Here is a 22,500-nt window from a genome sequence, read left to right on the forward strand (position 1 = left end):
CCAGCAACAAACGACGCAAAACAGTACAGTATGCACAATATACAATATGTTAAACTGGCCTATGCTATTGTATTTTAATGCCAGTCAGTCATAATGGTGATACTTGGAGAGTCAATTGTTTTCTGAGGTGGTACTCAGTGTGAAAAGTTTGAGAACCACTGCATTATGGCATTGACAACAATCAAATCAAACAAATGCTTGATCATTTTACAGCCATGTCATTTTCGTTATGCATTATTTGTTTTGGTTGTTCAATTAATCGATTGATAAAGTGCTAGATTAATCGATTACAAAAAGAATCCATAGCTGCAGCCCTACCTGTGAGGTTTGTTTGTTTGTTTACATTAGTAATATAATAACTATGGTGCCCTGTGAGGTTTGTTTGTTTGTTTACATTAGTACCATAATAACTACATGGTGCCCTGTGAGGTTTGTTTGTTTGTTTACATCAGTACCATAATAACTACATAGTGCCCTGTGAGGTTTGTTTGTTTGTTTACCTTGGTACTATAATAACTATGGTGCCCTGTGAGGTTTGTTTGTTTGTTTACATTAGTACCATAATAACTTCATGGTGCCCTGTGAGGTTTGTTTGTTTGTTAACATTAGTGCCATAATAACTACATGGTGCCCAAGTTTTGGGATCATTACATACTCAAAAAGGAAAAGAACAAACATCTGAACCGAAAACATCCACTCCATGCTGTTTCACCAAGCGTCAATAAAGTAGGCTATCTATCAATCTATCTCTATCTATCTACGTAGCCTATAGCCTACATTGATGTTGGCTAATCACATACTGTATTTGTAGCGATGTCGTGATATAATGTTTAGCTTTGATGTTTTTAAGTAGTAAACTTATTCACGTTCAATTGCAAGACAGTATTCCTAAAAAAGAACTCCTTCTTATACGCACATGCATGCATTGTTTACATTAGTACCATAATAACTACATGGTGCCCTGTGAGGTTTGTTTGTTTGTTTACCTTGGTACTATAACTATGGTACCCTGTGAGGTTTGTTTGTTTGTTTACATTAGTACCATAATAACTACATGGTGCCCTGTGAGATTTGTTTGTTTGTTTACATTAGTGCCATAATAACTATGGTGCCCTGTGTGGTTTGTTTGTTTGTTTACATTAGTGCCATAATAACTATGGTGCCCTTTGTGGTTTGATGACTGTCTGAAGCCTTGAGTCTGCCAAGCATCATGCAACTGTCTTTTGTTTGAGTGTGTGTGTGTGTGTGTGTGTGTGTGTGTGTGTGTGTGTGTAGGTGTGTGTGTGTGTGTGTAGGTGTGTGTGTGTGTAGGTGTAGGTGTGTGTGTGTGTGTGTGTGTGTGTGTGTGTGTGTGTGTGTGTGTGTGTGTTTATGTGTATGTGTGTGTGTGTGTGTGTGTGTGTGTGTGTGTGTTTGCATTTGCACCTCACCTTCTCCATGGCAAGCTTGGTGCTGATTGGTCGGCCCTGCAGCATCTCAGGGGCAGTGAACGGAGAAGTCTCTTCTGATTGGATGCAGCTCTTAAAGGCCAGTGTGCCTGTCGCCGATAGCAACAGGGAACCAGGGGTGATGATGTTACAGATGTTAGTCTGACCTAAACACACACACACACACACACACATATCATGGACTCATATGAGCACAGGCACGAGTATCTAGTATCTAGTGTCTTGTAGGTATGCACGTGTTTGATGTAGTGTATGTACATGCATGAGTGTTTGAGTCTGTGTGTGTGTGTGTGTGTGTGTGTTTGTGTGTGAGTGTAAGTCCCTGTGTGTGTGTGTGTGTGTGTGTGTGTGTGTGTGTGTGTGTGTGTGTGTGTGTGTATGTACCTAGCTTCTTTCAGACACTTCCTCCGCAGTATATGCGGATCAAACGAGGACCGACCCTGCGGGTGGTTCAGATAACATGCTAACGTGCTGACATTATGCGGCCATGTGTGTGAACGACACACACGCACATGAACAGAATCTCTGTGTGGTTGAACAGGTTGAACGTGGTTGAACACACACATGAACAAAACCTCTGCATGTTCTTCGCTTCATTCAGACACAAGCTCATTTACATACTGTCCGTCATAAATAGTAGGAGGGTAGTAGTTTAAGAGCCGGCTAAGTTTGGAATTCCAAATGACCAGTTATGTTGTTCAGATATACGGCCCAACCGCTTGACATCCACAGTGTGTATGTGTGTGTGTGTGTGTGTGTGCAAATGGCCAGTTACATTGTTCAGATATATGGCCCAACCGCTTGACATCCACAGTGTGTGTGTGTGTGTGTGTGTGTGTGTGTGTGTGTGTGTGTGTGTGTGTGTCTTTGTGCAAATGGCCAGTTACATTGTTCAGATATATGGCCCAACCGCTTGACATCCACAGAACATGCATACTTACACCTACACCTCTGAAAGGAGCCTATGTGTGGGTGTGTGTGTGTGTGTAACTGTGTGTGTGTGTGTGTGTGTATGTATCTAAGTGTGTGTGTGTGTGTGTGTGTGTGTGTGTGTGTGTGTGTGTGTGTGTGTGTGTGTGTATCTAAGTGTGTGTGTGTGTGTGTGTGTGTGTGTGTATGTATCTAAGTGTGTGTGTGTGTGTGTATGTATCTAAGTGTGTGTGTGTGTGTGTGTGTGTGTGTGTGTGTGTGTGTATGTATGTATCTAAGTGTGTGTGTGTGTGTGTGTGTGTGTGTGTGTGTATGTATCTAAGTGTGTGTGTGTGTGTGAGTGTATGTATCTAAGTGTGTGTGTGTGTGTGTGTGTGTGTGTGTGTGTGTGTATGTATCTAAGTGTGTGTGTGTGTGTATGTGTGTGTGTGTGTGTGTGTGTGTGTGTATGTATCTAAGTGTGTGTGTGTGTGTGTGTGAATGTGTGTGTGTGTGGTGTGTGTGTGTGTGTGTGTGTATCTAAGTGTGTGTGTGTGTGTGTGTGTGTGTGTGTGTGTGTACGTATCTAAGTGTGTGCGTGTGTGTACCTTTATAGCTGAGGTCCACCAGTGCCTCTGCGGTGCCCAGTAGGAGGCTCCAGACCTCGTCCTCCCCCAGAGGAGACCCCCGGGCCTCCAGCACCTCCGCCAGAGTCACAAACGTGCTGCTCATCCTCACACACACACACGCCTGCTATACACACACACACACACACACACACACACATACACATACATACACACACACACACATACACACACACATACACACACACACACACATACACACACACACACGCGCACACATGCACACATACATACACACACACACACACACACACACACTCACACACACACATACGCACACAAGGGGTGTGGGAGAGAGAGAGGGATTATTTAAAATAAATAAACACACACCTACATGTGGATACTGTTATGCACATATAATGAGTGCAACACAGGAATGGGGAAACACCCAGTAAGGTTTCAAAGATTTACAATTTAATAAATCAAACAGGTTCACAAAGTCCCAAAACAAGCAGTGTCAGCCTTCAGACAAAGGCACACAACATGCTCACCTCAACCAGCATAAACACACACACACACACACACACACACACATAACCACATGTACTCAAACAAAATAAACAATACTGAGAACAGCCATTTGCATTTGCTCTGTTATTAATAGTACTGTGCCACTGGTCATGAAGCAATTTGTAAAGTCAATGTCATTTTTAAAGGAATGTCATTAACCGTTCTTCTATAGCATTCTAACCGGTTACCATTTAGAGAAGAGGCTTTGGAACACTGGAACAGGAACAAAAAAATATGTTTTTGCTCAGAACGAACCAAAATGAAAATCATTCTGTTTTCAGTCCCTGATTTGTACACACATAGACATCCATATGGAAACAAATAAACAAACCAAATCAACACTGAGGACCATTTGTGTTTGCTGATTGGACATGAGGAGAGCTCATGACCTGTTAATTGTGCTGAGTCATGACCTGGTAATAGTGATGAGTCATGGGTCAATGTGAAACCATGTAATGTGATGCTAAATGCGGCAACTGCTCCTGTTGGCCCTGTTACAAGCCTAATCCAAACTTGACACCTTTATCAATCCTGATCATCACACACACACACACACACACACAAGCTACTTTAACACATAACACCTACACATCCAAACACATAAGCACCGATCTACATCCAAGTCATGGGAACTGACATAAATACTCATGACACACACACACATCACTGCTCCATCAGATTCTGCAGTTAGCAGGCTAGCTAGCGTTCACCTGTCCGCATCAGTTTGTTCCTATTACTGTAAAGCACACACCCTTTTGGTGTTCCAGTAATACGCATGCTAAGCAGCTAACCCTTGATGGAGAGGCTATGCTCCGTGTTTGAACTTCAATAAACTTTTTTTGAGGGCAGGGAGAACAGCCTGGCTTAGCGCCTCAGCATAACGCTTTCAACATGTGGTACGGTTAAGGGGTGTTTTCGTTTTTATTTAAGTATAAGTATATATATTCTTTTGATTCTGTGAGGGAAATTTGGTCTCTGCATTTATCCCAATCCGTGAATTAGTGAACACACACAGCACACAGTGAACACACACAGCACACATTAGCACACACTAATTCCAGTGCAGTGAGCTGCCTGCTACAGCGGCGCTCGGGGAGCAGTGAGGGGTTAGGTGTCTTGCTCAAGGGCGTTTCAGCCGTGCCTACTGGTCGGGGTTTGAACCAGCAACCCTCCGGTTACAAGTCCGAAGCACTAACCAGTAGGCCACGGCTGCCCCAAAGCAGATGCCCAACGTGGGATGTTTGGACAGACAGACAACATTTGGGGGGTTTTTATTAGTTAAGGGGTGTTTTTGTTTGTTGAGGTGTTTTTTGTATGTTAAGGTATGTTTATGCCACTAGATAGCCTTTAAAGCAGCACCATGCAAGTTGTATTACCTTAATATAACAGCTTTGAAGTCATTTTGATGGTAACAAACTTGTAACAGGGAGAATCATGCACCTAGCATATAGCGCCCCACAGGTGAAGAACCAGCTACACTACCTGGTCAGTTAATATGGCTCTTCAGTAGTGATGGGCAAATGAAGCTTTGGTGAACCACTGAACCACAGCAGTGTGAACCTAGCGACACTAGCTGAAAAGGCAAAAGATGGTCGCCACACATACATTTTTTTCTTTATAAAGTCCTTAGCAAACCAATATTTTTGGTTACATATACTGGTTTGGGTAAGGACTTTTATGTTGAAAAATCTACATGTGGCAGCCATATTGGATTTTTTCATTAGTGTTGCTAGCTTCACACTGCTGTGGTTTAGTGGTTCACTAAAGCTTCATTTGCCCATCACTACTCTTCAGAGATGGTCTTCGCCTGCTGCTAGTCACTACCTGGTCAGTAGATATGGCTCTTTGGCTGCTAGTCATTTAGCTCTAAAACAAATTGAAACTGTATTGAACAACATCAAGTATGGATATAAGTAAGGATATAAAAACACAATAAAGATGCTGTAGTTAGCAGGCTAGTTAGCTTTGACCTGTCTGCATATCTGCTGGTGCTTGGCTCTTTGGCACCATTAGAGTCCATAATGGCTGCAGACACACACGCACGTACACACACACACACGCACGTACACACACATACACACACGCACACACACACACAGGCTCTTTGGCACCATAATAGAGAGTCCATAATGACTGTTTAAAGACTCCTCAAAGCCACTCCTACCCTGTGTGTCTAGTTCAACTGTCTCCCTCTGTTTTACACACACTATAGCTTCCACAGCTACACACCTGTCTGTCTGTCTGTCTGTCTGAGTGTGTGCCTGTCTGTCTGACATCTCATAACCGTAAACCTTTAGATTACACACAACTCTCTTCCTGTCTGTCTGTCTGTCTGTCTATCCGTCTCTGACTGCATGTTTCTGTTTGACATCTAACAACACATGATTGCATGAGCTCATCAGGAAACAAGCCAGAGAGAGCATGAGGTTGAGAAATGACCACCAGGGGGACCCAGGGGGTCTAGCAGAGTAGTGAGTAAGGAGCCAGATTTGCATGCATTAGCCTGAAATGACCACCAGGGGGACGCAGGACGCCTAGCAGAGTGGTGAATTAGGAGCCAGATGGGAAATTCAATACCATGGGGCTCTTGTTGTAGGAGGTTTACCACTTACTCTGAGTTAACTTACCCAGGTTTATCACTAAACCACATACTTGGAATACCCCCCAGTGCAGTCCGTAACTAAAACGTTATTGTCAACTCAAGAAAGCGTTATGTTATATAGGTTTAATGCACTCGTTAGCCTAGCAGGTTTTATTTATGCACATTTGGACAATGCTAGCACTTGTTCATGCCATGAAGCTAAAATTAGTTGATAACGGCTGTCATGTTATGGACGAAACCTACTAGCTGTTAGCCAATCAGATTCAAGCAGCTTAGCTCGTTGAATATTAAAGAGAACTGGCGCAAATCGAGCTGAGTCTTCATGCAGGCTTTTAATACTACGCTAGAATGGCTTGAAACAAGGTAACCAAGGCATGTTTTCCACAAAAAATGTTACAGAGTCTGTGGTAGAACTTCAGACATTACCACAAAGTAATGAAATACGTGTGGCAGGGCATCTTTAAACAAAAGCGCTGCTTTGCACTTTAGTTCCAATTCTGCAACCCACTTGCTCCTGCACACTACACACTATTTCATACATAAGACACTTCGTTCATAAATGAAATTTCATGGTACTATTGGGACAACACAATGAGGGAAGCTGGACAGAGAGTCCACCACATCTAAGCCTGTTTTTCTGTATTTACAGAAGTGTATTTTTGTTTTATTTTTGTGTTACTGCATTTACTGTACTGTACTGTAAAGTTGTACTGTAGTACACTATAGTACTGTGATGTACAGTATTGAGTTGATGTCATTTGTGACCTTTCAGTACTTTCATTTTTGGTTGTTGGAACATTTGTTGGAAAAACAACATAACAAAAACTGTAAGTGTTGCATTGAGCTTCACAGAATGCTAACTGACTGCAGTGTTTTCTAAGTACACTAGTGTGTTGCTGCTAATCTGAAAGTGTATTCATATGATGCAAGTGTGTATCATTTTGTCATCAGAGTGACATTTTGACAAAGGATTGTTATGTTTTGATATTAGAGTTTCAATTCAACATAGATGTGAATGGTTTATTTCCCAGTGTTGTGTCTTGTGTGCTTGTGTGTAAAGTTTTGACACAATGAGCCGAGTTGTATTCACAACACACCACATGATTGGCACAATGTATTCTCATATCGACTTTTTTGCCACGGAAAGGGTGGGATATGTGTAGACAACCGCCATATTGGCCTTACAAACTAACTACATCTCTATGGAGGATGTTTTGAGTGTTGTGTCTCTGACTATACCAGAGACTTTCTAATGAGGAGACACAGCACTCAAAAAATCCTCCATAGAAATGCATGGGGCTAGTTTGTAACGCCAATGTCTGCACATATCCCACCCCTTCCTCGGCAAAACGTTGACATGTGAATACATTGAGCCAATCATGTGGTGTGATGTGAATACATTGAGCCAATCATATGGTGTGTTGTGAAGACATCGTGCCAATCATGTGTTGTGAACTCGCCGCTGGAACAAGATTGGTGTCGTGAAGCCTTGCACACGCATATTTCTGCGGAATAGGATGCCCGATGAGTGCCCAAAAAGCGTTGCAATATGGCCGCCGAGTGGAGGGACTTGCCTAAAAGGACTTTGACTATACTCCTCAACACACACAGCACCATATAGTCACAGAGAGCCTCCTGCCCAATACTCCAACTCAACTTTCACACAGCATAATAAACACATATATATTCACACTCCAACTCAACTTTCACACAGCAGAACAAACACATATATATTCACACTCCAACTTAACTTTCACACAATATAAACAAACACATATATATATTCACACTCCAACTCAACTTTCACACAATATAAACAAACACATATATATTCGCACTCCAAATCAACTTTCACACAATATAAACAAACACATACACTCACACTCCAACTCAACTTTCACACAATATAAACAAACATATATATATTCACACTCTAACTCAACTTTCACACAACATACTCAAACATCTAAGTTACAGCAGACCGATCTGCGTGTGTGTGTGTGTGTGTGTGTGTGTGTGACAGTTTCTGACAAAGTGAGAGTAAAAGTGAGTAAGTGGGCAATTCCATGCAAAGGTCATCCTTACCATGGAAAAAAATTGTGCATACGCAAATAGAACTGTTGTTAAAATCTTCATTTAGGTCTATATTTTATTGTTTGTAACTGATCTGATTGAATTTGATGGAGAATGACACTCTTTTCACATCATAAATATGGTGTGCAACCATACCAGAAACAACATTTTTCACATGGTAATATTATACATATTTAAAAAGTGGAAAAATGGACCCAAGGTTCAAACAAATTGTATAATTTGACAAATTCCACATTGACAAGGGAATGGTAGAGCAATGTCTATGCTCAGCTTGCCTTTAAGAGCGCAACTCCTTACATTTGTAAGGCTTTTGTTTTAAGTCAGCAAGTTCCATGGCCATGTCACATCAAAACGTTTTATAGGAAAAGTTTATGCTACACATACAGTGTTGATCGCGACAATGTCCATAGTGTCTGTGCAAAGCTGATTTATATCAATGTAAAGTGTGATGACCAAATTGTGCCCCTTTCTTACTTTTAAAACCTTTAATGGTGCGTTATGGATGTGACGTTATGGATGTTACATTATGTACATTTACAAGACTGGAGACTTTATTATACCTCAAAGCCGATAAAACGTCTGTTCTGGTGGCATGTCAGTTTCAATGCATTTCACCTTAGTGTTTACAATTGACATTTCAAAGATTATTAGGTTGATCAAAACCACAGGGCGGCCTCGCCTAAGCATTAGCAAAACAAACATAATATTAAAATACCTCCAGTGATTAGCCTAGCCATAGCCTATTTTCAAGTGGCCTAATAAAAATGAAAAATCTGAGCGATTATCTTCCCATAACTGTCATACTGTTGTTGTACAGTAACTGGATTATCGTGTTAGCTGGTGAAGATGGCTGACTTTGTTCAGCCTGCCGTTCATTTCTGCTTAAAGGTTTTAGGAGTTGTTTGCCAAGTGTGCTCTGGAAATTCACAATTTCGTTGCCGTTTAAAAAAAAAAAAAAAAAAACATAGTCCAGTCTATACAACTTCATTTCAATTTCAAAGAAATACTGGACTATGTTTTTTTTTTCTTGTAACAAAAAATTGTTAATTTCAAAAGCCTACTACAACACTTCTAAGACTTTCCCCTAAAGATGACAGCAAAGATGGCAACATTTCGGAAAGGTACTGGCTTGATGAAATTCATCCTCGGGATACCGGTTTGGCTTTAGGGACCCTCTACTCACTACCGCGTAAGTGCAATGTTGTTTGGAACTGTAGAAAGGTATAAAAATAGCGTTTTGTAGCGGCGAAATAATATGCCCTTCTCCTACTTCCACGCTAACGAGCTTTTGACTAAAAACGGTAACATCGAACTTTCTCAAAACACATCGAATGCCATGATTTGGATGTCAACTCAACGTATGTACTCCCAATCATCCGTGAATCGATCTAAAGTGCATTTACTCCGGATAATTCCTTTAACACAGTTTCATTTTAAATGACGCGATATGCCAGCATTTGAAGTGTCAGGTCCTCTGTAGCTAATACCCACAGAGTAACATGAGTAACGGCAGCAATAAACTAGATGTACCACATAAGCGGTACAAAATATGACCGCCTCTCAGTCCTGCATATTCTCTTCAGCAAAAATAAATCACGCTTGTCAATTTGTCTCCATCTCCTACTCCTGCAACTCATGTGCATGTAAATGAGTGTGTGTATATGTGAGTTTGCTTTTGTGTGTCTGTGTGTGTCTGTGTGTGTGCATGTGCGCATGTGCGTATGCGTGCCTGTGTTTGTGTGTTTATGTGTCTGCATTTATGTGTGTGTGTGTGTGTGCTTGCCTGTCTGTATGTGTTTATGTGTGTGTGTGCTTGCCTGTCTGTATGTGTTAATGCTGTGCGTGCGTGTGTGTGTGTGTGTGTGTGTGTGTGTGTGTGTGTGTGTGTGTGTATGTGTGTGTACGTGCGTGTGTGTGCATGTGCATGTGTGCACGTGCGCGTGCATGTACTTTATGGGTGCAAATCACATATGAGTGGGTATGGGTTAGGTTAATGCGGGCTCTCGAGACTAACATACCATAAATATTTTTTGTCATCTTAGGTGCAACTTGTTTCAGGTAGGGCTAGTTATTTAGGGGAGTGGCCGCCAAGTATCATGTTCCCTGGTGTTTCAGTAACCCGGGAATCACTGACCACAATGGATGACGGTAAAAGAAAAAAATTAATTCCTTTTATATTTTAAATGACTTGTTGTCCTGATTCTTCCTGTGGATCTTAGTGGGCACTGAGGAAGCAATACTTTCATTGCTAGTTTTCATGATTACTATTTCAATTGTTTCATATCAAAAAATTCACTACTTAATTATGTGTTTTATGTAGTTTGTCGAAGGACTGGTTCAGAACCGCGTCATCCATAGCGTGAAACCGTCACATCCATAGCGCCAGTTTTTTCCTACATAATGCATTACGAAAATAGCATAGTTTCAAAACACACTTTTTTTGTGTTCATTCAAGTCCTTCATGCTACATATATCATAGTTTCGGTAGTTTCCTTCAAAATTCACAGAGTTTGTAGAAAACCTGTAATCTCTCACAAAAGTGTGTCCATTTCATGTCATATCCATAATGCTGATAAAATGGCTTGTATTCTTAGGATGAAATTGATTATATGCAATTTGAGGGATTTCTCAGTATTCAGAGGACAGAGGTTACATTAAAATGTATGCAAATTAATTCACTGATACTAATGTTGCCCCCACTCTAAGGCATTTTGTTTACCAATATGAGTCCAATTGTCACATCCATAACGCTGGAACTGCGGAGGAGGAGAGGAGAGAGGGAGGAAAGGAGGGAGGGAGGAGAGGGGAGGAGGAGGAGAGAGGGGGAGGAGGAAAGGGAGGAGGAGGAGGGAGGAGGGGAGGAGGGATAGGGGAGCAGGAGAGTGAGGATAGAGGGGGAGAGGAGGGGGAGGAGGAGGAGAGGGGGAAAAAAGGGTGAGGGTGAGGAGGAGGAGAGAGGGGGAGAGGAGAGAGGGAAAAGAACAGGAGGTGGAGTTGAGAGGAGAGGAGAAGAGTTGATCTTTTTTCAGCTGTTATAATTCCACATAATTCATGTTTCGTAAGACAGAGATCAGCTTTTATAATTCCAGATAATTTATGTTTTAGAAGACAAAGATCAGTTGTTATAATTCCACATAATTAATGTTTCATAAGATGATAGAAGATATAAGATGTTATTATAAGATGTTATGGGGATCAATAAAGTATCTATCTATCATAATTCCAGATAATTTATGTTTTATAAACTAGAGATCCGCTGTTATAATTCCACATAATTCATGTTTTATAAGACAGAGATAAGATGTTATTATAAGATGTTATGGGGATCAATAAAGTATCTATCTATCATAATTCCAGATAATTCATGTTTTATAAGCCAGAGATCCACTGTTATAATTCCACGTAATTCATGTTTTATAAGATAGAGATCCGCTGTTATAACTCCAAATAATTAATGTTTTATATGCCAGAGATCCGCTGTTATAATTCCACATAATTCATGTTGTATAAGATGTTATAATTCCACATAATTCATGTTTTATAAGCCAGAGATCTGTTTCTACCATTTATTTATTCTGTATATGTATTTATTCTATACCCCAGACTCTTTATTTACAGTTTTTTTTTTCAAATGCTTACACACTAAATCTTAGCTTGTCACACAATTTTCTAAACATGTCTTCCAAACATCATAACCCCACACCAAATCTGCAAAACCATACACTAATTCTCAGTGTTTGACTCAGTTTTCAATTGACTAAAACACATTTTGCAAAACACCACACACAATTTAAGTAACTTTCACTCTTGAATGGAAATACATAAAGCCTGTGAAAGACAGAAGAGTGTTAGGTTTTGAGCATTTTGAATGTAGTGTGTCATTTTGCTGGAGATTTGAGGCATTTTGCATTTTGTGTGAGCAATTGTGGGTTTTGTGTGTGGAGTTTTAAAAAATAGACACAGAGTTTTGAAAATGTGTGTAAACAATTGTAAAAAACTGTAAATCACCAGTGCTTCACTCTCTCTCTTCACATGTGTAAACACTCATTACTTTACGGAACACCATCCAGTCATTGCCTTATGAATAGATACTCTATATGTAGGTATGGACCCTTTCAATCTGGCCCTAGAGGATTTTAGAACCAATGCAGATACTTTGAAAGGAATGTTCTACAAAAAGTCGACTTTATGTACAGTAAAACTTTTTTTACTATACTTTTGTTTGTTACCATTAGCTCAATAACTTTTTCTATAGACCTATGACTTCCCACCCACACACACACAGAGACTTTTCTTTGGAAAAAGCAAAGTAGCCTAATTTGATAGTAGTCAGTCATTTCCGTCTTAGGCAAAATCAGCTTTTTCAGAACTCCATGTACATCTGGTGGTCATTGTATTTTGCTTTGCTTTGAGCTTGTTGGCTGTAAAATACTGTATTCACAGCAGTAAATTATTTGGGAAAAATCACTATTTTTTGGTTTCAATATTGCTTGCATTTTTACTGTGTATTTCAACTTCTCTCTGTAGATACCGTAACTTTCACTCTTGTATGGAAATACATAAAGCCTATGAAAGACAAAAGAGCGTTAGGTTTTGAGCAACAGTGTGTACATGATGAAGGTCAAGATGAGGAAGGTAAGAGAGGATGAGGAGGAGAGGAGTAGGAGGAGAGGAAGAGGATGAAGAAGAGAAAAAGAGGAGAGAAAGAGAGGAAAGTAAGAGAGGATGAGGAGAGGAGAAGGAGGAGAGGAAGAGAGGAGTAGAGAAGAGGAAGATAGGAGGAGGAGAGAAAGAGAGGAAGGTAAGAGAGGATGAGGAGGAGAGGAGTAGGAGGAGAAGAAGAGAGGAGTAGAGAAGAGGAAGATAGGAGGAGGAGAGGAAGGTAAGAGAGGATGAGGAGGAGAGGAGTAGGAGGAGAGGAAGAGAAGAGGAAGATAGGAGGAGGAGAGAAAGAGAGTAGGATGGAGAGGAGAGGAGGAAGAGCAGCAGGAGAGGGAGTCTGTGCTGTGTGTGTGTGTGTGTGTGTGTGTGTACTGACCACTCACACTGATATTTGTGCCTTAAGCGTATGCTTTTGCATTACTTATGTTAAACTAGTAACACACACACACACACACACACACACACACACACCAGGGCAAAAACATGCTAAGAACAGCAATACAGTGCCTATAAAAACTATTCACCCCTTGGACATTTCCTCTTTTATTGCTTTTATAAAAACTATTCACCCCTTGGACATTTCCTCTTTTATTGCTTTTATAAATGGAATCATGGTCAATATAATTTGGCTTTTAATTTACAAGAATGTAATGTCAATTAATTAAAAATATATAATGTCAAATAAGTGTTTGCATAAATATTCTGTATACATAAACATAATGTAAATGATTTAGTAGATGCACCTTTGGCCACAGTTACAGCTTGGAGTCTGTGTGGACATGTCTCAATCACACATCTGGATATTGCATCTGGATATTTTACTCCATTTTTCTTTGGAAAAAATGCTGATTGACAGGTGAAGAACCCGTTCAGAATACAGAATAGCTGTTGTATGCATAGTCTATCCCATCTCAGCTGCTGAAGCTTTTAACTCCTTCTGAGTAGGTGCCTTGGTGGCCTCCTTCAGAGTTGTTCTAGGTTCCTTGGTGGCCTCCTTCAGAGTTGTTCTAGGTTCCTTGTGGCCTCCTTCAGAGTTGTTGAGGTGCCTTGGTGGCCTCCTTCAGAGTTGTTCTAGGTTCCTTGGTGGCCTCCTTCAGAGTTGTTCTAGGTTCCTTGTGGCCTCCTTCAGAGTTGTTGAGGTGCCTTGGTGGCCTCCTTCAGAGTTGTTGAGGTGCCTTGGTGGCCTCCTTCAGAGTTACTGTATGTTGCACGTTTGCCATATTCCTTGTTATGCTTAAAGCAGGATTCCCTTTCACACAAATCACTGTTTCTCAAGGTCAGAGTGTCGGTACCAAAGAAAATATTATCACGTTTATGATTATTATGAAAACTATGACTATGCCCCAGAGTGTGACACTGAAGCTGCCTGGCTGCAGCAACTGAAGATGGGTAACATTGCTGGGTAACACTGCTGGGTAACATTGCTGGGTAACACTGCTGGGTAAGGGCTTCTACATACTCGGCCTTTACCGACCGGTAGCGCCGACAATCGTGGCGCCAAAATGACGATCTTGCTGGCGCCAGGATTTTAGCCAGGTAGCGCGAGGTAGCGCACCACTCATTTTTTCAGACGAAGCGCGACAAAGCGGAAACAGGAAGATGGACTAGTTCGAGGGCAAGCGAGAGTTGCAGTGTTTTGTTACAGTCGTGAATTTTTAATAGTTTGCTGGATAAGTTAACAAAGTTACCAGCGAGAGTTGCAACACATGGAATTAAGAGGAAAGAATAGAAACTATTTATTTTCAAAGAAAGGATATCTATTAAGGCCTGAACAAAATCTCTTTCCACTTCAGGAAATTACACAAACTCAGCCAGCTGCTAGCTAGCTAGCCAGCTAACTAAACTGTTTAAATTATTAAAATTTACCTCGGGATGACTAAAGTATCTATCTATATATCCATCTATCTATCTACCTGTGTGCACACCTTGGAAACTAGATGATAATGATGGTGGTAGTTGTGAATAGTAGCAACCAAAGTCTGAAGTACCATCACAGAGGCTAGATAATAGCAGAGCCCGTTTACATTCTCTGCTACTAGTGTTTCTTAATGCAGCTTCTTCTGCTGTGTAACGTAGTTAGCGTTAATCTTTTCACAACAGCGACACCTCTGTTCAGGAGAATATTGTAACCAGTGTCGTGACCACGACGGCTGGAAAGTATGTATGGTTACGGCGCTTCTGTGACGTCACATTGTCGCGCTACCGGTCGGGTGCGTCGAGTATGTGGAACGTTTAACACTGCTGTGTAACATTGACTGGGTAACATTGCTGGGTAACATTGCTGGGTAACACTGCTGGGTAACATTGCTGGGTAACATTGCTGGGTAACACTGCTGTGTAACATTGACTGGGTAACATTGCTGGGTAACTCTGCTGGGTAACACTGCTGTGTAACACTGACTGGGTAACATTGCTGGCTAACATTGCTGGGTAACTCTGCTGGGTAACATTGCTGGGTAATATTGCTGGGTAACACTGTTGTGTAACATTGACTGGGTAACATTGCTGGGTAACTCTACTGGGTAACATTGCTGGGTAATATTGCTGGGTAACACTGCTGGGTAACACTGCTGTGTAACACTGACTGGGTAACATTGCTGGGTAACTCTGCTGGGTAACATTGCTGGGTAACTCTGCTGGGTAACATTGCTGGGTAACACTGCTGGGTAACATTGTCAGCACTCGGAGACCAGGAGAACCAGAGATCTGTGTGAAACAGGACCAGAGATTTGTGTGAAACAGGGCCAGTGATCTGTGTGAAACAGGACCAGAATTCTCCTTTAATGGTGGGTTGCACTAATCTCCAGAGCATGTTTAGTGTTCAGTAACTTGAACAATGTTTGTATCCATCCTTTAACTTATGCTTTTCAATAACGCTAGGCAATAATGCTATTATGCTTTTCAATAACCTTTTCTCTGAGTGACTTAGAGTGTTCTTTTGTCTTCATGGTGGAATCGTAGCCAGGAGTACTGATTAGCCAGAGACAGGACCTTCCCCACAGAACCTTTATACTACTATACTATACATAATCACTGCACTCACACAATCCCCATGAAACTATACTAGCACCAACTGGCTGGACCACTGTTGAATTAGGTCAGTCACTGAAAGGAGGGGTGAATATTTATGCAACCACTTTTTTTTTTTATTAATGACCATTACTTTAGAGAAATCTGCTTTCACTTTGAAATTAAAGAAAAATGTAAATTTTGGTCAAAAAACAAGCTTATTGACCATGATTCCATTTATAAAGGCAATAAAAGAGGAAATATCCAAGGAGGTGAATACTTGTTGCAGGCACTGTATGTACCAGAAAACATCAACAGTCACGCAAGGCAACGACGGCAGGTCATGTGATGTGCAGAACAACAAGGACAGCATGATCTGATCTGCAGCCTAGTCCTTGTCATTTTTCCTGGGAAAGGAAGTCTGGGAACTGCTGGAGCAGTAGTCTAGTCTAGAGGATTGCTCAGTCAATTGAATTAGAGTCTGATGAGCTGGCTGAGGCCCCTATAGCCTACAACATGACCAGAAATCACATTCACCCGATGCAGTTTAGCAAAGCATTTGTAGACTACGGATTAATACACGGCAAAACACTTGTTTAAGTGTGTAAGAGTAAGGCACAACGTCACCAGGCAGAGAGACTAATAATCTCTTCTCTAAGACAGCTATTTTAGAACTCACTTAGAGGTGTCTTTACCTTCGGGCATTCGCTGTCCGCAGAAACTATTTCCCTAAAACGTCGGACTGGTCCTGGTTATGAGGTGGTCCGCCAGCTCACCGCATGTTTCTCGGTTGCTTTGTCGCCAAGTAGCCTTCCGTCTCCACGACGCGCTTTCAACTGTACACAATCCGCGCGACCCGTCCGCCCTGAAGTGTCGCAGTGTTACAACCTGTGCTCGTAGCGAGCCCGTTTCTGTCAACTCCACTAATTTAACACTATTCTTAGCACATGGCGGTAAAACCGCAAATAGGATTACTCGCGCCCGCAAGTGTGTGTGTGTGTGTGTGTGTGTGGCTTTGAAGGGAGCCATGAAGCGGGGGCTGGGTCGCCAATCAACTTCTGACTTCATTAAGCCTTCTGTCATCACACGTTACTTGGCACAGTTGGTTAAGACAGTGTGCACGATGATTTTGACAGGTGTTGAGATGTTTACGTTATATTCTAATAGTGTGAAAGAAAACGGGTGTGTCTCTCTGACCGGTAGTCAGACTACTGTGACCTGTGATAGGTGTGGACTCTCCACCCCCTGCGCGCACACACACACACACACACATACACACACAGACTTGACCTTGGTCTACAGCTGTTCTTTATTTGGCTAGCCTTGTGTGTGTGTTCAAGGTTCATGTTTTTGTTTTGTTTTTGGTCAAGTTTAACTTTTAATTTCTGCTCTTTCATTGTTATTTTATTCTATTCCATCTTATCTTATTGTCCCATCTTATTTTAATCTGTTCAATCATCCATAATTGTGGTTTTATTTTTCTCCTAATCACAGTGGAGGAGCGATTAGGAGAAATATATGAATATAGATAGATAGATAGATAGATAGATAGATACTTTATTGATCCTCAGATAAAGAATATACTAAAATACAAATTATACTAACTAACACTTAATCTAAATCAATTCTAAAAACAGTATCCACATAGTGCTGATTAATCAATCAAGAGGCGCTTGCAATGACTGAGGCAGGGACTGAGCCTGTGATTCTCTGTGCATAGTAAGGTAAGGTAAGGTGCTCTGTGTGAGTGTCACGGTGATAGTGCAATGGTGATAGTGCAAATGAGTAAGTCCAACAGTGCAAGAATAAGTCTATATATATAACTATTTTAAGAAAAGCTATAAGTGTGGCCACAGTTCGGCTATGGCATGGAGGGAGGGGTTATGCATATGTGCTAATGTGCTAATATAGCACGCAAACAGTGAGGCAGAAAGACAGTGGTAAAAAGTGGCTAGTGGACAGACAGTATCCAAACATGGAGGGGGTGAAGAAGCAGACAGACTATGCAGAGAAGTCTATCTCTCCTCTTCCCTTAAGTGAAGCATAGAACAGTTCAATGGCCCTGGGGACAAATGACTTCCTCAGTCTGTCTGTTGTGCAAGGCAGTGAGCGAAGTCTCCAGCTGATCAGGCTCTTCTGCTTAACAAATAAACATAATGATAGATAGATAGATAGATACTTTATTGATCCCCAAGGATAAATTCAAAGTCTCAATACAGACATCACACACAACATGCACCTACAGCAGAAAAAGTAATATAAGTATATAAATATAAAAAACCTCCACTGCACAATAGAGACAGTAGAAGATTAAAAAAAATACTAAAATACTAAATATACCAAAAAAAACTAAATCAAATATAGCTGCAAGCAGCAATGAGGGGGCCAAGCAGAATAGGCCGGAGTAGCCACGGCGACAAGATGGAACTCAGCAGACACCCGGGATCAACAGGGCTGAAACAAGGCTGAGTATTGCCACCGCCACTGCCTCCGCCAGCCAGCCCGTCCCCCACCTAATCACCCCAGCCCGTCCCACCCCGTCCTGCCCTGCCCTGCTCTTGCACGCACGCATTAGAATTAACTGGATGGAACATGTTGTCATCAGTTTCACATCAAAAACTAAAAGATTGATAAAACACATCAGCAACTAGACATCAAAATGCAATATTGCTAATTGCAGCACCCCCTACGGGTCAAAGGTCACAACATTTTTTGAGCGTCTTCTTAATGGGGTCATGAATATATGTAGTAAGTTTGGTTATGATACATGGCAGGGTTGCTGAGATATGAGCTCACTTCCTGTTTGGCGGCTTCGTCACCAATTTTGATTGGCTGTTACGGGCGAATGCTTTTGTCAATTGTTCCAAAAAGTGATGCACTGATAAGGCATGATCTGAAGATTGTCTCTGCCAATTTTGGTGAGGATCCACTGAAATTTGTGACCTGCGAAAATTTGTACGTGTTTTTGATTAAATCCAATATGGCGGCCGAATCAATTATGATGACATCACAAGTTGGCTTGGGTTGACCTAAGGACCTTCAACAGTAGTACCAGACACCACTAGTGCGTTTTAATTCTAAGCACAACTGCTGCTACAGGCCAAAAGGCATGTTTCTTAATTACAGCGCCCCCTAGAGGTCAAAGGTCACCAAATTTCTTGAGCGTCCCCCTGATTGGGTCCTGAGTCCATGTACTTAGTTTGGTTATGATAGATGAATGGGTTGCTGAGATATGAGCTCACTTCCTGTTTGGCGGCTTCGCCGCGAGTTTCAATTGGATATTACGGGTGAACGGTTTAAGTTCCGAAGACAAAACACCACAACTTTTGTTAGGCTTGGTCTGAAGATCATGTATGTCAATTTTGGTGACGATCGGACAAAATTTGTGACCTGTGAAAAATTTGTTTCACTTTCACTAAAATCCAATATGGTGGAAAATCCATCATGGCAAAAAATGACGTCATAGGGTGCGTTGAACTCGGCCTGGTCCAAGGATTCCAATGGTACCTCATTTTTCAAAATCGGGCCAACGGGTCAGAAGTTACATGCATGAACGCATGTCCAAATTTGGCCTGTTGGTGGCGCTAGAGCGCTCGTGGTGCGGACTCGAAACTTGGTGAAATTAATTCTGGGACACAGCCTAATTAGTGTGCCAAATTTCACAACTTTTCACCAGACGGTTCTATGGGCTGCCATAGACTTCAATGGCAGAGGAAAGATGTGTAATAATAATAGGAAAAGCTAGAAACACAATGGGTGCCTTCGCAGCTTCGCTGCTTGGCCCCCAAATATCCACATTGTGTGCTTAAGGATGATCAAGCATGAGGCGCTTGCAGTGATAGGGCAGGGACTGAGCCTGTAGCATAAGGTAAGGTGGTAAGGTTTCTTAAGGTATCAGTGTCATGGTGATGATGCACATAAGTAAGTCCAACAGTGCAAGAATAAAGGTCTCTGCATTTATCCCAATCCGTGAATTAGTGAAACACACTCAGCACACAGTGAGGTGAAGCACACACTAATCCCGGCGCAGCAACAACAGCGGCGCTCAGGTGCCTTGCTCAAGGGCACCTAACTCAGCCGTTGCTCAGTCGTCTGGTCGGAGTTCGAACCGGCAACCCTCCGGTTACAAGTACGAAGCACTAACCAGTAGGCCACGGCTGCCCCTTAAAAAAAAGCATAGAGGAGGACGCAGGCAACAACAGACTGGTAAAACGTCCTGAGGAGCTTACTGCAGACATTGAAGGACCACAGCCTCCTCAGGAAGTACAGCCTGCTCTGCCCTTTCTTGTAGAGTGCATGGAATCAACTGTGAACAAGCTAACTGTTCATGCTATCGCTGTTCTAGGGCCAAAGAAAGTTGTACAAGTCGGCTTCTTTTTACTGTAAACGGAACCACGTGTTTCCTTTGCGTGTTAAAGGCATGACTATTGCCTATAGTGGCAACCAGGCGATAAGAGGGATAGCGGCCTTGAGGTGTCCCTGTTATACGGAATTAATGGACTCGGGCGGAGGCTCCGCTGTGCGTCGGGGAGTTCTTTGCCTCTCGCCCTCGTCCATTAATTCCGTATAACAGGACACCTCGGCAGCCGTTATCCCTTAGTTATTATTATTATTATTCCATTATTACTGCGTATTAACTGTATTTCTGATGTAGGCTTCTCCTTTTGACAATGTGTCTTAATTTGACCTGCAATGTACAAATATATTTATTTGCCTGAAACAGGTGTAATAGACCCTTCATAGACTCATCCAGAGGAACCAGGACAATGCAACTGCACAATTCACATCCACCAGTGTAAACTAAACCACCACACACATCCATTAGTGTAAAACAGAGGATAAGGCACACCAAAGGTAAAAAAAAAGGCAAGGCACACAACTTCTGGTTACTGATTATGAAGTGTTGCTTCACTAGGGGCTATAACAGGTCTGCAGTGTCCATGAGCTGAGACCACAGTGGTAGGCATGCTCACATGATGTGGACTGAGCTGCATCATAGATTTGTAGTGGATTATGAATGCTAATCAATGTGGATTATCAATGATAATGACATATATATCTTCTATTAAAATATTTGTTATATTTCCTACTGGCCTTTCTGTTTTTATTCTTTATATGTTAAGTGAGTGTTGTACTTTGAGAGCAAAGATTAACCGGAGTCAAATTCCTTGTTTGTTTACGCAAACTATGCCCAATAACGCTGATTCTGATCAGCGCTGAGAGAAAATGGAATTGAACATTATGTCCAATACTTTAATATGTTGGTTTAATGTGCAGCATTGGGCCCAATATTCAGTATGTGGTTTAATGTTCTGCATGTCTCACTAGTGGGTCACTTTGACACTAAAAGTATGATTCTACGTCTGCACCATGACCCTGTGTGATATCTGTACTGTTCTTTTAAACATGATAATGTAAGGCGCCAGAGTGGATATCCCTTGTTGTTGTCTATTCTGCGTCAACAGTCATTTTCGTCATTGATTAAGGTAGACTGAATGTCTCCTGGCGTTGCCACAGTCACTGTATGATTATCTATTCTTTACTGTCTGGTACTTAAACCCTGGATGATTCTGTGTCAAGTCACAGACGCATATTCTGGAGTACGCTGTGCTACGGGTGTGCCTCTCTCCTGTATACAGCCTAATAAACCTTGCATCTTGATTTGTACTTCTACGTGACTGGATCTCATATTTCACTTTGGTATATAATATTTTTACCAACAGCGCAAACTAAACTCCACACATTCACCAGTGTAAACTAAACCACACACAACAATCAGCGCAAACTACTGTAAACCACACACATCCACCAGTGTAAACTACACTGCACACATCAGTGAAAACCAAACCACACACATCCATTAACTAATGTACTAGTACAAACTAAACTGCAATCAGCGCAAAGTAAACTGCACACATCCACCAGTGTAAACTAAACCACACACATCCACCAGTGTAAACTACATTCATTCATCTGGCTTCATCTACTGAGAGAGAAGTCCACATGGCCTTCAGATAGGCCTAGATGTATAGACACAGACAGACAGACAAATAGATAAATAGATAGATAGGCTAGATAGATAGATAGATATTGGGTGCGGTGAGGAGGGGGCACGGAAGTGAGTGGGCTGTGTGTGACGTAGGGCTATGTCGTGTGCCGTGAGCTCGGATCCACCGACTGTGGCTGTGGACGGAAGCGCATGAAGTCGGTGAGGTCATGTTTCTGGACGCGATCAGCCGAAGCGGCGAAAACTAACAGCCTTAAAACACGATTATTGTTTCCTCGAGAGGATCGGATCCTTCCGTGACAGGCAGGAATAATCTCCGCTCCATTCTCCTGAGGTAGGCTGGGCTCGCGCTGTCCCAAACCACGGCATTGTTTGCGCGTGGGGGAGGTGTTTTGTCATATGGATTGATTTTTGCTCGGATTAATGTATGCTGCCGTCGTTGTAATTGAGAAATTGGGTCAAACTATTTATCCGGCCGTAACTGCACGTTTCCTTACATTTGTCAGTTCTCAAATGGCGCATTGTTGTTGGAACCGGAGCCTACAGCATCAGCGCTCGCACGAGCCTCCCGGCTCCGGTTGGTCGATGGTCTGTGTGTGACGATGCGCCCGG

At 41.9% G+C, this 22,500-nt stretch overlaps 2 protein-coding genes across 3 annotated transcripts in view; one reads left to right on the forward strand and one right to left on the reverse strand.

Annotated features, from left to right (window-relative positions):
* The window catches only part of ptpn20 (protein tyrosine phosphatase non-receptor type 20), a 61,583-nt gene extending 44,744 nt beyond the window's left edge, over nt 1-16,839 (reverse strand). The window contains 3 exon segments of the mRNA XM_048270269.1: nt 1,431-1,594; nt 2,966-3,110; nt 16,577-16,839. Coding sequence (XP_048126226.1) covers nt 1,431-1,594; nt 2,966-3,089 — 288 coding nt within the window. The 5' untranslated portion in view covers nt 3,090-3,110; nt 16,577-16,839.
* A 5,185-nt stretch (nt 16,840-22,024) lies between these two features.
* mapk8a (mitogen-activated protein kinase 8a) overlaps nt 22,025-22,500 on the forward strand; it is a 10,416-nt gene continuing 9,940 nt past the window's right edge. For both annotated transcript variants that reach the window (XM_048269936.1, XM_048269935.1), the window contains exon 1: nt 22,025-22,222. The gene's annotated coding sequence lies outside the window, so the exon portion shown is untranslated. The remainder of the gene's footprint in view (nt 22,223-22,500) is intronic.

This window comes from Alosa alosa, chromosome 18 (genome assembly GCF_017589495.1).
Source record: "Alosa alosa isolate M-15738 ecotype Scorff River chromosome 18, AALO_Geno_1.1, whole genome shotgun sequence".
NCBI classification, from domain to species: domain Eukaryota; kingdom Metazoa; phylum Chordata; class Actinopteri; order Clupeiformes; family Clupeidae; genus Alosa; species Alosa alosa.